Genomic DNA, 16,539 nt, shown 5'->3' on the forward strand with positions numbered 1-16,539 from the left:
TTGATGGATGGTCTCCTGTACTCCTAAAACATCTACTTTCTTAACATTTTTGATACATCCACTTCTTATACATAGTTAACTGTATGAACCATCTTTCTTTCTCTCAGCAGTTCACAGTCCTTGTGTACACTGAAACACTGATTTCCAGTTTGTTAGAAAGCTCTTTTTGAAATTTGAGTCAATGCTGCTTACCACCTCCTTTCGTATTTTCTTTGCAGAGTTTATATACTTTTTTCAAGCTGTTAGCACGTTTCATGCTTTGCCCTTCATTCCTACATTTACTTATTTTTTAATTTCTGTCTTTTGTTTAGTTTTGAACATTGATTTGTAATCCTTCTTTTTTCATAAAATTTTATATTTCATTTACTTTTCTTATTGACAAGTTATCAATCGTGTATGGAGCAAAGGAAGAATGGCAGCTTAAATACATCTGTACACACTGTAATTAGTCTACTCATTCTTCACGATCTCTATGGGAGTCATATGATGTTTAATATCTCCAGGTATTTCTGTTTTGTATGGATCCATCACACAAAATGTTCTATCATGTGCGACACAAGTGTTCTGTAAACAATTTACTTTGTAGCCTGACTACATTTACGTAATACCCTGCCAATTAACTGAGTCTGCCACCTCCTTTACCTGTGACTGAGCTAATGTCACAATTCCATTTCATATCCATACAATTTGTTACATCCATCTGTTTCTATGTGTTGACTGATTCCAGTTGTGACACACTAATATTGTAGACAAATATACAAGAATGCGGCCAGTGTGATAGTTCATAAAGTACTATCATGAAAAATCGTAACTTGCACAGTGGAAAAATGAGTTGTACAAAGTGTAAAGATGAATTTATGAAGCTGAAAGATTGTGTTTATAATTTGCAATTCTTTCAAAACTTAAGAGAGAAAAAATTGAGTCACCAGCAAAAAAAAATTGGGCATATCTTCTGCAAGATAGTCCAAGCGATTCAGAACAGTGGACAAAAGTGCTATATAAAAACAGCATACATAAAGTGAAAACCACTGTGTAGTGCATGGAAATTTAGTGAGTGGCAGTTGTTTCCAAATACTTCCTAATACAGACTATTTAAAACTATAAACAGTGTGGAACCATGTGATAAGATCACTCATTAACAAAAGTAACAATGAAAAAAATGTGATTAAAGACACCATGGGTAACTGTAGTGATTATTGACCAAATAACAGTGATCCTTCCACAACAAGTACATGTAAAAGTGACGTTTACACTTATAGCCTCCAAATTGCGAAGTATATGTAGATATTAGATCAACATATGGTAAAACCAGGTGCAAAATTCAAGGCAGCAACTGCAGTCAGTCATGAAAAAATTTCAGGGCTAGACAATAGTGATTTTTTCTATTTTTCTTGCAGGGACATAGCAAAGAATGATGCAAAAGATTTCATGCTTTCCCTTAAACCTAGGCAGCATGAATTCAGAAATGCAGATGAAACCTAGGCAGCATGAATTCAGAAATGCAGATGCGGTCTTTTTTCTGTACCCCATCATCAATGTCTACATAATTGGTGCTGTTTGAATAAGGAAGTAGAAAAGATAAATAAAGTTACATAAAATGTATGCAGGCAATTTAAAAATATAATGTACATTGAAATAATCATGATAGGGAAATGATTTCATAGAGTATCTGGGTTCCCCATCAACAGCGAGGGAAAGGCAGTTGTTGGTCATGACTTCAGGTATGATTCATATGAAATCGGAGACAAAAGTGATGTATCTTTAGACTATAGCTACCAATATGGTGAAATGGTATTGATTTCTACCAAGACTGAGAGTGTTGATGATAATGCTTTTTTAACAAAAGTAAACATCCCAGCAACCTCAACATAGACAATTACAATGTGTTTGATTCGAATATACCGTGTCTGATGAGTGCTTGATTGAGGAAAAAACAGTAATAAAATATTTGTGTTGCTGCAAACTGATATCTGTTGCATAAGAAATAAGCTGTTAGAACTATAACATTTTTGTAGCAATAAGGATGTAGAGGTGATATGTGTCTCAGAACACTGCCTAGCCAAAAATCAAATTGACAGATTTATCACTCAGGGACACATTATAGCTGACATAACTTGTAGGAAACACACAAAAATGGTGGTGCTGGAATTTACATCAAACAGTGTCTTAAATTTTCAGAATTATAGTCTGTTCAAAATTACGTTGACAGCTATGATGGAAGCAGCAATGGGGACTTGGGGGGAGGGGGGGGTGAGCCCATGTGGGAGGCACAGACTGCATTCTGCCAATCCCATGATACCTGTTGCCAAACCTCACCGCATCATCACAACACTATCTGCTTGCACTGTGTTAGAATTTCAGGCAGCTTGCTTTCCTGATGAATCATTGCACGGTGCTGCTATTGTATTTGTTGTTACTGTTACTTATTGTGTGGTATCAAACAATGTCAGAAAGAAGTACGTCAAAAGTTATGAGTTGAAGTGTTTCTTGTTGTTCTCTTGGTCTGGGGATTTCTGTACAAGGTCAGTCGAGATACATGATTTGTGCATTACATACCTACTGAAAACTTATAGTAGCCTGCTGCTCTCCATTAATAATTTAATCAATAGAACTTATGCAGCTCTGAATGTAAACGAAAAGACTAAACCACCTTCATCACTTTGAAGCAGCTCACTGCCAAGGCTCAATGTCTAATTAAATGCTCTAAGAAGGAGTGCTGTGAGTTCTGACTTTCCACTTTGAGAGCCTGTGCCTCATAATCTTCCATATTGGTCAAACCCCATTGTCTACTTTGCTATTAAAGATCAACAGCTGTCCTGGGTGACTTCCTCCATAGTGGTGTTTCTAGGTTTTTGCTGATAACTTTGTGACACACTTTGCAGCAGCATTGGCATCATTTTCTTAGCCACCTACCTTTTGAACTCATAAACACAAATTGAAGACATATCCTTATTCTAAACCCCACCCCCCTGTCATGCCAAAACATATAATGAAGCTAACACTGATTGGGAATTGCTTCCAGGCCCTGATACAATTAATAATCAGATGATCCAACACTTGAATGTTATTCAAAGACTCTGTCTGCTCAGGATCTTCAAACATCTTTGGCTAGAAGGTATTTTCCCTTTGCAATACTGAGATAGTATCATCATCATCATCATCATCATCATCTTCATCATCATCATAATCCTTAAACCAGGCAGAAATCCTCGTCCATTGACAGCTATTGACCATTTAGCCTCACCAACTTTCTCTGCAAACTGCTTGACTGGATGGTAGGCCAATAATAATGCTGTGTTGTCAAATCATTGGACTTTTCTCCTCCCTGCCAGTGTGACTTCTGAGAGGGATGATCCACAATTGACTGTGTACAAGTAGTTTTGTTTGGAACAGCAATTTGACAGGCTTTTTCTTCATGCCAACACCACATAACAATCTTTTTTGATATGCATCAGGCACATGCCAGCACTTGATTCCATCACATTTTACTTTATCCATGACTGAGGCTTTTGAGCAGGCTGTTCCAGCTCATCGGCTCCGTTGTGTGCCGTGGAGCGCTCCCTGCCCCAGGGAGCCGTGTCGCTCGCTGTGACCATTCAAGTGGGCCAGCGTGCCGGCACGTGGCATGGCTGGCTGAGGCATGTGGTAAGGCAAGCGTTTTGATGTGCCAGCTGCGTTTTACAAGATCGACAACCTCATACTCTTAGCTGCTAAGACGTGGTGACATGCTACACCAGGAAATACGATGTTCAGGAAATAAATAAGAAACAACTGTTTTACAAGAAATTGCATAGTAAATTTATTGGCCCTCTGTAGCTTGACAATTTCTTTTTATTACAAGATCGGAAAGATCAGGTATCAAAGTGTTCACAGCATTAATGCGGAGGATGGCCTTCATTGTTGCATCCTGAAGAAACGATCGTTCCTTAATTTTTACTCTTTTCATTGCTGAGAAAAGCTGCTCACAACAATACATAGATCCAAACATGCACATGATCTGAGCGGCATTGTTGTGAAGCTTGGGAAACGTTTTTTGCTGTAACAAACGATACCATCGTGACAGATCCAACGTGTTGTAGTACCTCTCTTTCAACAAAGTTGAATTTTGCAAATCAGTTATCTCCAGTTGAAGTGATGGTGACAAGTCATCATGGGAAACTGAAAAAGGAGTGCTGAACACCTTAAGTTCCAGTTCCAAACTAGTAAGTTCTCGGAATCGTGTTTCAAACGACGTGATGAGCTGCTTTAACTTTGCTTAGTAATCACCAAAAGTAGTACCTTCAGGTAGTTTTAAAGAAGCAAGACGATTGAAGAATGTTAGATGTCCATTACTCATCTGCCTCTCAAATAAACGTAACTTTTCCATGAACGCTTTGATCTGGTCGTGCATGTCAACGATTAGCTGCCCTTTGCCCTTCAGTGACAGATTTAAATTATTCAGATGCATAGTTATATGAGCTAGGAACGCCAGGTCTGATATCCATTTTGTATCTTTCAGACAACACATTTCTTCCCCTTTCATTTCGAGAAAAAGGGATATTTCCTCACGAATGGCAAAGAAAACATCAAGAACTTTTCCCCGACTCAGCCAACGAACTGTACTGTGGTAAGGTATATCCCCATACTCCACTTCCATATCTTTCAGGAATCCTTTGAATTGGCGATGATTCATACCATGATGACACACAAAATTCACACACTTCACGACATCTTTCATTACGCCACCTAGCTCTACTGTTTCAGCACACAGTGCCTCTTGGTGAATAAAACAATGAAGAGTCAAAATGTCTTTCCCAAATTCATCCCTGAGTTTATTTTTCAAACGAGAAGCAAAACCTTCATGACGCCCGATTATTTGTGCTGCATCATCTGTCATTACAGAATGGAGCTTATCCAACGGCAAATTCATATTGTCCACTGATTCAGAAACAGCTTCAAAAATGTCACGTCCTGTTGTGGTTTAATCGAGTGGTACCACATCCAAGAGTTCTTCAGTTACTTGCAGCTCCATGTCGACACCATGCACAAAGACTGCAAGCTGAGCCCAGTCCGATATGTCGGTGCTTTCGTCAAGCACTAGCGAAAATGCAACAAAGCTCTCCGCCTTTTTCCTGAGCTGTGTCTCTAAATCCACTGCCATGTCCAGGATTCAACGAGACATTGTTTGCTTTGACAGGCAAACCCCTTCAATTGCCTGCACCTCCACTGGAAACAAACATTGTGCAACTGCTACCATGCATGATTTTACGAGTGGTCCCACCGGAAATGGCTTGCCACTTGTCGCAATGATGTGAGCGACCCTGTAGCTTGCTCGAATTGCAGATTCAGTTGTGTTTTCTCTGCTCTCATTCACCTGAAAATTATAAACACATTACAGAACACAAACTATGTTGCATGTTTTGATACCCTCCGTATTACAAAACGGATTTTGAACTTACGTCTCCTGCTATGTCGTTCTTAAGCCTGGCTACCAGTTCTCTGCATGCAACGCCTTCTACCTGATCGTAGTGCGCTGCGTGAAGACGTGTATAATGTTGTTGTATATTGTACCTCTTCGCAGAATTAAATACTTTATGACATACAAGACATTGCGGATGACCATCCCTCTCAATGAATAGAAAGGTATCCTCCAATAGAGATACAGGGCTCTCGCGGCTAGTCATAGCTGTCATCGAACATGGATTATTGCGTCAGTTGTGGCTGCATGCGGCCAGAGGGCAGTGAGTTCGCTTTGCCCTCCACGCAGGCTCCGAGCTGCCGCAGGGAGCGCTCCGGAGCACTCTGGCTCCCTGGAGCTTGGTTGGAACAGCCTGCTTTTGAGGCTTACAATCTCCTTCAGCTCCATCATCAATCAGCAAGTGACCTGCACCCTCCCTCATACCCTCCCCCCTCCTGCTATTTGTCAACAATTTTTGCATTTCGTTTAGCTCCCAATCTATAGCTCCAAGGTGCTGTCTGAAGGGCCTCTTCTTGGACCCTTTCCTATGGTTTTCAGTTCTGTCTTGTGAAAATGCTAGTCATGAATTTATGTTGATGCACAGTCCCAATTTTGGGAATTGTTCTTTCATAAAAAGCTAACATGGCTGCCCCGCATTTGTCAACTAAAAGCTAGCTGCATTCAAAAGCTTAATGCTCTCTGCTTACTTGCCCACAATAGTTGGGATGAGGATCTCACTACTCTACTGCATATTTACTGTGTCCAGGTCTTGTCCTGATTGGGCCGTGGTTGCCAACTTTATGGCTGAATGGAACCTTCAGCTTTGAAATTGTTGGACCTAGTCCATCACTGGTCACTGGCATCTTCCAGATTAGTCCCGTAGATAGTCTTCTTACCAAAGTGGGCTCTTACTTGTTAGTTCTGACAGTATCAACTCTTTCTCACTTACACATTCACCATCTGATAATTTCCTAATCATCTATCTTATCAGTTTCTTTTTACATACAAGGGGTGTTGACCCCTGACCTAATGTGGGATCACATTGAGGCCCTCTGCTGGGACCTCCATCTAACCTCCTTAGACTTGCCATGTTTTTCCGCAAACGCTCTCTTGGTTAGTACCCATATCACAAATGAAGACTCATCTATTTCAAGTACCAAAATTTCATTTGCTCCCATGACCTTTCGACATCGTTACCTCTCAGGTTTTCTAGAATATCAGGATGCTACTATCATTTACACCGAAGGCTCTAAACCCAGAGATAGCGCAGGATATGCTTTTACATCTCCCATCAGTCAGGAATAACATTTGCAGCCAAGAATGTGTAACGTTTTTACAATGGAGCTGTTGGCCATTAACGGAGCCCTATGGTTTATTTAACTGACCTCACTACTGACTCAGTTAGAAGTCTCCAGACTATTGATTGATGTTACTCTTGTCAGCCTCTGATATGTGATCTTCTCTCTGACCTTATTCAAACTGCATACTTAGTCATATTTACCTTGGTGCCAAGTCCGGTGGGTATCCCAGGGAATAAACTGGATGGAGCATTTGGCTATAGAAGTGGTTATTTGCTCAACATTCACTTTGGTGATCCCAAGTGAAGATTTATGGGTACAAATAAATAATTTCCTCACTCAGAGTTAGGAACAATCTTTGGTGGGCTACTGCCCCCTCTAATAAACTCCGCATTGTGTTCTGGGTTCTTTGCCCCCAGTACTGGCCGACGACTCATGTACAGTTGAACTGATCCCTTGTTGTCTCCATGAAAGTTGTTTTTATTCTCAGATATAATGTTTTAACTACTTTTGGTGCAGGGGCAGTGTGGTTGGGTTGGGGCATCTCACACTGCACTCTGGGTCTAGGGTCCCCTCAACCCATACTTCCTGTCCGCAGCTCGTGCTCGTGCAGTAGCGTTCTCGCTTCCCATGCCCGGGTTCCCAGGTTCGATTCCCGGCAGGGTCAGGGATTTTCTCAGCCTCGTGATGACTGGGTGTTGTGTGATGTCCTTAGGTTAGTTAGGTTTAAGTAGTTCTAAGTTCTAGGGGATTGATGACCATAGATGTTAAGTCCCATAGTGCTCAGAGCCATTTGAACCAACCCATACTTCCTTTGCCAGTTGCCTTGCTCATCCGTCTTTTATTCTGCTTTAATTGCTTTTACATGCAATTAGCCCTTTTCCTGCCACATGAGTTTTTCTGTTTTGTGCTAGCACTGTGATGAATAGTGAGTGCTGTTCCCATTTTTAACACTTCAACTATAATTCTTTGGGGTTCATGTGAGGTATGGCCACTGTTGCGTGCAGAGCCTTGAGGGATGCTTAACATGCCCCACCCATCTACTGACCTGATTAGTTCTCTCCCCTTATTTTATTATTGTCAGCCCAACTGATGCCCATTACATTGTTAGCCTACAAACTTTCACTAAAACAAATTTCCTGGCTGGAAGATGTTCTTTACTGTGTAACAGCGTTTGCCCTTAATCACATGGATGGGGGTCAGATGTGGGTTGTGTTTCTCTCACCACAGATGAGCTCTGGAGGAACCCTTGTCTTCTCCCTAACCTACATACCTGCTTAACCAATATATTTTTACTTACCATTAAGTTATTTATCAGCTCTAGTATCAATACTGCTTTCAGCATCTGGATTTTATCATTTGAACACGCTTCCAGAATTCAGTTAAATTTCTATCTGACCTCACTAACTCCGGGTGACCTGTCTCATGACCAAGGATCTGATGACCTCACTGTTTAATCCTTTAAGCCATAACAAAAAAAATGTGCATGTGTGTGTTTCCTCTCATTCTTCTATTCTTCCTTCCTCGTCAGTTTTCAAATGACATAATTTCATAATTCTTGTGATGCATTGGGGCTCTCAGCAATTTGATTCCTGGTTCAAGTGGTTGCCGAATACTACAGCACTAGTATATTTTAAAATCCACACAAATTAGAAAGGTGTGTTATGATACTACTGAGGTCCTAATTACTTAAGACTTCATTTGGTGGTGGGGAAAAGAAACATTTTGTAACTCTGTACAGAATGTGTATTGTAAAAATTGTGTAGGTGGGTCTGGCAAGGGGGAGGGGGAGATGTGAAGTGGTGTGTGTTACTAACAAAAATAGCATATTCATCTACAGTTCTTTTTCCACTGTGGTTTTTTGTATTCAGTGGTGAGCAAGATACATGAGGCAGTGAAATACCCTCAGACTTCAAGAAGAATGTAATAATTCCAATTCCAAAGAAAGCAGGTGTTGATAGGTGTGAAATTACCAAACTATCAGTTTAATAAGTCATGGCTGCAAAATACTAAAACGAATTCTTTACAGACACATGGAAAAACTGGTAGAAGCCAACCTTGGGGAAAATCAGTTTGGATTCCATAGAAATGTTGGAATATGTGAGGCAATACTGACCCTATGACTTACCTTAGAAGATAGATTAAGGAAAAAGAAACCTATGTTTCTAGCATTTGTAGACTTGGAGAAAGCTTTTGACATTGTTGACTGGAATACTTTTTTTTCAAATTTTGAACATGGCAGGGGTAAAATACAGGGAGTGAAAGGCTATTTACAATTTGTACAGTAACCAAATGGCAGTTATAAGGGTCAAGAGGCACAAAAGGGAAGCAGTGACTGAGAAGGGAGTGATACAGGATTGTAGCCATCCCCAATGGTATTCAGTCTGTGTATTGCACAAGCAGTAAAATCCATGGAGAAGAGATAAAAACTTTGAGATTTGCTGATGACATTGTAATTCTGTCAGAGACGGCAGAGGACCTGGAAGGTAAATTGAACAGAATAGACAGTGTCTTGAAAGGAGGATATAAGATGAACATCCACAAAAGCAAAATGAGGCTAATGGAATGTAGTCAAATTAAATCAGGTGATGCTAAGGGAATTAGATCATGAAATGAGACACTTAAAGTAGTAGATGTCTTTCCAATAATATGAAACATGACTTCAATACTGAGAATCAACATCTGTCGAAAACCGTCTTCCACTGGTAGCAATAGAAGCCGTTGCAAAAATGAGGATGCACCTCATTGTCAGAAGTAGTCAGCGCATGCAATAACTGCAGCTGGTATGGCTTTACATGCAGACATTCATGTGAAATGGGCCAGACAGTTGACCATGGTATCTGCAGTTCTCTGCTCACATGAGTCATTGACTCCTTTGGGATCCTGATCTATGATTCCCACGCACAGTCCATCTTCTCTCCTGGGGATCTTGGATGGCTGTTTTCTCTGCACCTCATAAACAGCCAACTTCATAGACTATGTTATAACTCCCATGGATTATTTTCTCTGTTGGAGTCTTTTTACCTCCTATTTGGTACAAAGTCAAAATTGAACCACATTTAGCAAGTTCAAGACTCTAAGCACACAAACATTGGTCCGTTATATGCTGTGTTCTAAGATACCTGCCCACTAGGGGCACACCACACAACTATGCCACAGTGTGTATTAAGAATCAAAACTTGGAGAGACACTGATATGTGTAACTTTTTCTGTTTGTCTTGTAGTTTTTCTGTAGTCATCTTCTAAAGCCCCGGAGGTACTTATGAATAATCTTGTATATGAAATTAATTAAATGCGCTGAACTGAAATGAATGGATTGATGAGAGTGAACTGAAGAAAGATACAGTGACATTAAGTTAGAGCAAACCTTTCTTATGTGCTGAAACTGCAGTGTAATTAATATGTAGGGACAGTTGAAAATCTGTATCATACTGGGACTTGAACCCAGATTTCCTGCTTATCGCGAGCAGTCACATTAATCTTTACACTATCTGAGCATACCTACAGGCCTGATTCCAGTGTTCATTGTCACTGATGTTTCCATCTATGATTTGTAAACTCTTCTACCAAAGATGCTACACACTGATATCATTCCATGTCAGTGCATCATCATTGGTTACATCCCATCAATCTGTCCATTTAATTTCAGTATGTTTAATTAATTTCATACACAATGTGATTAAATAATGACTTTACAGGCTTTGGGACATGTCCCTTACACCAAAACAAGAAAAATGTCCAAAAATCCTTAGTTTTTGAGTTATTAATGAAAGTTTACATTAGGTGGCTTTCCAAGTGCAACCCAACAACTTCAGAGCACTCATTCAGGCTCTTCTGGACTCCCTCGGAGGAAGGCTGTACCCTGGTGGTCGCCGGAGATTGCTGAGGCTATTCGCGACCGTATGCGGGCCCTCCAGCGTCATAGGCGGCACCCGTCTCTAGAGACCCTCATCGCCTTTAAGAGGCTCCGTGCCTTGGCCCGTTGTCTTATTACACGGCGTAAGCAGGAGTGCTGGGAGAGGTATGTCTCATCCTTGGGCTCCCGTGTCTCCCCCTGGCTCGTGTGGTCCCGGATCTGGCGGATTTATGGATACCAGACCCCTATGGGTGTCCCTGGGATCTCCTTGGACAGCGCTGTCTGCACGGACGCTGCCACCATTGCTGAACACCTTGCTGCGCACTTTGCTCACAGCTCTGCGACTGCAACTTATCCCCCCGCCTTTCGCTCTCTAAAGGAGCGAGCCGAGCAGACGCCGTTATCATTCCACATGCGTCGTTCTGAAAAATACAATGTTCCTTTCAGCAAGGGGGAATTCCTCGCTGCCCTCGCCAATTGCCCTGATACAGCACCAGGACCAGACTGCATCCACGCGCAGATGCTGAAGCATCTCTCCAGGGACTGCCAGAGACACATCCTCACCACCTTTAACCACATTTGGAGTGAGGGCGTGTTCCCGTCGCAATGGCGAGAGGGTCTTATTGTCCCCATCGTGAAGCCCGGTGCGGACCCACTGGCGGTGGACAGCTATCGTCCCATTACCCTCACCAATGTTTTGTGCAAATTGCTCGAACGTATGGTGGGGCGGTGTTTGTGTTGGGCCCTTAAGTCGCGCGGTCTCCTCGCTCCATCCCAGGGTGGCTTCCGTCGGGGCCGGTTTGCTGCGGACAATTTGGTGCGGCTGGAATCTGCTGTCCATACGGCCTTTGCCCGATGTCAGCATCTCGTTGCTGTCTTTTTTGATCTGCGGAAGGAGTATGACACCACATGGAGGCATCACATCCTTGCTACGTTGCATGAGTGGGGTCTTCGTGGTCGGCTCCCGGCTTTTCTTCAAACCTTTTTATTGCGCCGCCCTTTCTGGGTGCAAGTCGATGCTGCCTCTAGTTCCTCTTACACACAGGAAAATGGGGTCCCGCAGGGCTCGGTGTTGAGCGTTTCCTTATTTCTAGTGGCCATTAATGGTCTGGCTGCAGCCGTGGGGTCGTCAGTGTCTCCTTCTTTGTATGCCGATGACTTCTGCATCTCATTTAGCTCCACGACTACGGGAGTCGCCGAACGCAGGCTGCAAGTAGCCATTCGGAAGGCAGCATCATGGGCTCTGACTCATGGTTTTCAGTTCTCTGCAGCCAAGACTCGAGTTATGCACTTCTGCAGGCATCGGACGGTCCACCCTCATCCTGAACTTTACCTCGACAGCCACCTGCTTGAAGTGGTGGACACTTCTTAGGACTTGTCTTTGATGCCCGGCTCACATGGGTTCCTCATATTACTCAGCTGAAGCAAAAGTGCTGGCAGCACCTCAACGCCCTTCGCTGCCTGAGCCACACATCTTGGGGTGCGGATCGCTGCACGCTGTTGCGATTATACAGAGCCCTTGTGCAGTCCAGGCCTATGGGTCTGCATCACCCTTAGTGTTGAAGTTGTTAGACCCCATACACCACTGTGGGGTTCGGCTTGCAACTAGCGCTTTTCGTACGAGCCCCGTGGATAGTCTACTGGTGGAGGCCGGGGTTCCCCAACTGCGGATTCGCCGCTATCGCTTGCTCGCCGACTATGCTGTCCACGTGCATTGCTCGCCGGGCCATCCCAATCGTCGCCTGCTTTTTCCCTGCCATGGTCCTCCATCTGCCCGAACGTCGACCTAGGTCTGGGCTTTCCATAGCTGTCCGCATCCAATCCCTGCTGTCGGAACTGGGGTTATTCCCTCTTCTGCCTCCCTTCCGGGTCCGTGCACCTACGCCCCCCTGGTGTTTGCCTCGGCTGTCCATCCGTCTGGACTTGGCACAGGGACCCAAGAACTCGGTTCTGCCTGTGGCCCTCCATCGCCATTTTCTTGCGCTCCTTGCCTCATTTTCGGGCTGTGAGACTGTCTACACTGATGGTTCCCTGGTTGATGGTCGCACTGCCTACGCTTTTGCTCACGCTGCCCATGTTGAACAGCGCTCCTTGCCGGCTGGCTGCAGTATTTTTACTGCAGAGCTGGTGGCCATATTGCGCGCTCTTGAGCATATGCGTTCCTGCTCAGGTACGTCCATCGTCATCTGCAGTGACGGCCTCCAGGCCGTCGACCGCTGCTATACCTCTTCTCCTCTGGTGTCCTCTATTCAGGAGTCTGTTTCCGCCATTACCCGCTCTGGTCGTTCGGTGGTCTTTATTTGGACGCCAGGTCACGTTGACATCCCGGGGAACGAATGTGTCGACAGGCTGGCCAAAGGGGTGATCGACGCCCCAACTTTGGAGATCGGCCTCACGGCTCGCGATCAGCAGTTGGTGTTGCACCGTAAGGTGCTTGGGATGTGGACTGCTGAGTGGCGTGGCATGACATCCCCGAATAAGCTGCGGGCTGTTAAGGAGACGACCGATGTGTGGCGGTCCTCCCTGCGGGCTTCTCGCAGGGACTCTTGTCATCCTGTGTCGGCTCCGCATCGGCCATACCTACCTGACGCATGGCCATCTTTTGTGTCAGGAGCTCCCCCCTGTGTCAGTGTGGGTCCCGGCTGATGGTCGCCCACATTTTGTTGGAGTGTCTCCGACTGCGCACCCTTCGGCAGTCTTTTAATCTCCCAGGCACTTTGCCTTTGGTTTTATGTGACGACACCTCCATGGTTGATGACGTTTTAAATTTTATCCGTGGTAGTCCTTTTTATGGTTCCATTTAGGGAGGTCCTGCACCTTTCACTTTCTGTGTCTTTTGTCCTCGCGTCTCTCAATATTTGTTGCTGTTTTGGTGTGTCGTCAGATGGTTGACTCTTCCCCTTTTTTGTTCTCGTGGTCAGTCAACCGGTCTCCGGCCATCTTCTTTTCTTCTGTGTCTTTCTGTCTGGTGTTCATCTGTACTCTTCTTGCCTGTAGTGTTTGTTGCTGCATTTGTGTTCTTTTAGCGCCTGGGGGGCGTCTCCTCCCCCCCCCCCCCCACCCCCCTTTGGTTTTTATCTGCTCCGCCGATTTTCGGCTCGCCTGTTTTTGCAATGGGGGACTGATGACCTTCGCTGTTTAGTCCCCCTTAAACATCCCAACAACCACCACCACCACTCATTCAAAGACAGCTTTGACTCATAGTATCCTAGATGGCATGATAATGTTGCACCACATTTTAGTCTTAGTGTTTGAGATTAACTGACTAGTACCTACATGACATGTCGATAGGTAGGGGAGGACCAGTTCCATGTGCTACATATTCTCCCAAAGTGAGTTCGTTGGAGTTATGTCTCTTGTGGCATCTTAAAAAATTGTTCATGCAGCTGTCAAGATGGATGAAAAAACTCTTCATCAATGTGGCATAGAACACTGCGGAACAGAGAGTATTTGAAAGGGCATGACAAGCCATGATTCAGCAAATGCATATGTTTATGGAAGCAACAGGACATTTTGAACATTTATTATGAGTTTCTAAGTTAATAACTATTTCAGTTACAACGTGTAACTGATGTGTTGAACACAAAGTTTCTTAATAAACTACATGTGCTTATATGAATTTTTTGCCTTGTTTTGCTGTAGGGAACCTGTCCATCAGGTTTGCAATTGTATTTTTGAATCACTATGCATATAGCCTTTGTTGCATGGTAAGTCATGGTCCTCCACTGACTTCATTCCCCCAAAGATGCTATTCTCACATACCTTATGGGAGAACCCCTGTAGTAATGTTCAGAAATCATTTGTGGAAACATAAATAAAATGAATTTTGAATTAGGCCTGGAGATGGGCTGATATAGCCAAATAATTAAGGTGATTGATTGTGATAAGCAGGAAATCCAGGTCTGAAGACCAATCTGGCACAGAATTTCATTTGTCACTACATATTCATTATATTGCAGGTTCACTATATCTGAATGATTTGCACTAATGTCATTGCATCTTAATCGCTTTCATACCTGTCAGTCTATAGATTTCATTTCGGTGCATTAAATTAATTTCACACATTAATATGTTTATATGCTTTTCCCCTGGCCATATTGCATTTGTCAACAACAGAAACTTGATAGAAATATGATTTTTATAAGGCATGATTAAACAACTTCATAAGAGTGGACAAGTTGGTATAGTGGTTTAGACTTGCATTCAAAACGATTAGTGTTCATTCAATCTTTATTTAGGTTTACAGTGGTTTCCAAAAATTATGTCAGACAAATGCTATATGTTTCCTTCAATAAACCCATGCTCAGTTTCTTTTCCTACCATAGCTTAATATTTGGTGTCAGTCAGAAGTTAAGCTCTAATGCTCATACCATTTTTTTTAAAATTAGTATATCAACTTAGAGGGGAAAAAGTTCTTGCTATTGAGCTGCAGACCTGATAACATTACTGAAAAGTTTGTGAGGATGTTTGGTCCTTTTTTGTACCTGTTTTCCAGTGTTTTTGGATGCCTTTCTTTGATAAATAGTTTAATATTGCCATTACAGTGAAACACTTATTGCTCAGCTGAATGTTTGCATCAACCTTTCTTTAGTACATAGTTTAATACTGCCATTACTATGAAACTCTTAATGTTCTGTTGAATGTTTCCATCAAAATGATATTTTGTTTCAGGTATACATTACAGGCATCAACCTTCCAGATGGCAGTATTATTGCAGTATAATTTGAGTGAGGTCTGGACAGTGCAACAGCTTCAGGAATCAACTCAAATTAGTCTTGATGTACTAGTACAGGTCATTCAAGTTCTCATGAAAACAAAGCTACTTCAGTCTGAAGATGATGAAAGTGATTTGCAACCTACTTCTGTTGTAGCATTATGTTCAAGCTACAAAAAGTAAGTCACTCACTAGCTTTATCTGTTCAGTAATTTGCATTCAAATGCATGGTAAAAATAGATAGAATTAGGGTGTTGAAGACACAACCTCCTTGTGTTGAAGGCCTCTTATGAAAATTTTTTTTCAGCCTGTGGCAGTTTCTCTGGTAATAATTTCTGTTTCAAAATAATAATATTCTGTATATTAAATACCCTCATCATAGTTTTCCCTCTCTTCCAGTAAGAAGCTCAGGGTGAATATCAACATACCATTGAAATCAGAATTGAGACATGATCAAGAGGCAACACAGAAGACTATCGAAGAAGATCGCAAAATATTAATACAGGCAGCCATAGTGAGAATACTGAAAATGAGAAAAACACTGAAGCACCAGCAACTTGTTGCTGAAGTATTAGAGCAGTTGGCATCAAGATTTAAGCCCAGAGTTCATGTTATCAAAGTAAGTAACATGTGGTGTAGATCAATAAGGTTATTTTATCCTTACAGCTCTGTAGCTTTAATATTAGATTGATCTTTATAGTTGAAACTGAAATTCTTAACTGATTTCTTATGAATAATGAAGACATAATTGTGTTTTATGCATAAATAATCATTGTTGTCTTGAATTCTTACAGAAATGTATTGATATCCTAATTGAGAAGGAATATTTGGAACGAGCAGAGAACCAAAGAGATACCTACAGTTACCTCGCTTGAATACTACATGGCAGATGGTGACCAAATGGTGGTCAAATGTTTCTGCAGTATGAGGATAATGTTACATACCATATATAATCATGTGCATTTGATATATGTAAAATTGTGCATGATGTACGTTTTGTTAATTTTTTATTACATTTATGTTGTAATAGAAAATCATGAATGTACAAAATAATTTACATTTTTTTATACGAAAAGTTTTTCAAAGAAGTAAAATGAGTTATTTTGCCCATCTTTTTATGAATCTAGTTTTGAGTGGCAGAATTGTGTGTGTGTGTGTGTGTGTGTGTGTGTGTGTGTGTGTGTGTGTGCGCGCGCGTGTGTGTGTGTGTGAAAGAGTGTGCACGTGCACCTGC

General features: G+C 42.3%; 1 protein-coding gene across 2 annotated transcripts in view; it reads left to right on the forward strand.

Moving 5' to 3' along the window:
• The window catches only part of LOC126469949 (cullin-1-like), a 233,353-nt gene extending 217,037 nt beyond the window's left edge, over positions 1-16,316 (forward strand). For both annotated transcript variants that reach the window (XM_050097359.1, XM_050097358.1), the window contains exons 14-16: positions 15,263-15,484; positions 15,705-15,924; positions 16,100-16,316. In XM_050097359.1, the coding sequence (XP_049953316.1) occupies positions 15,263-15,484; positions 15,705-15,924; positions 16,100-16,180 (523 nt within the window). In that variant the 3' untranslated portion in view covers positions 16,181-16,316. The remainder of the gene's footprint in view (positions 1-15,262; positions 15,485-15,704; positions 15,925-16,099) is intronic.
• Positions 16,317-16,539: the final 223 nt, after the last annotated feature.

Source organism: Schistocerca serialis, chromosome 3 (genome assembly GCF_023864345.2).
Source record: "Schistocerca serialis cubense isolate TAMUIC-IGC-003099 chromosome 3, iqSchSeri2.2, whole genome shotgun sequence".
NCBI classification, from domain to species: domain Eukaryota; kingdom Metazoa; phylum Arthropoda; class Insecta; order Orthoptera; family Acrididae; genus Schistocerca; species Schistocerca serialis.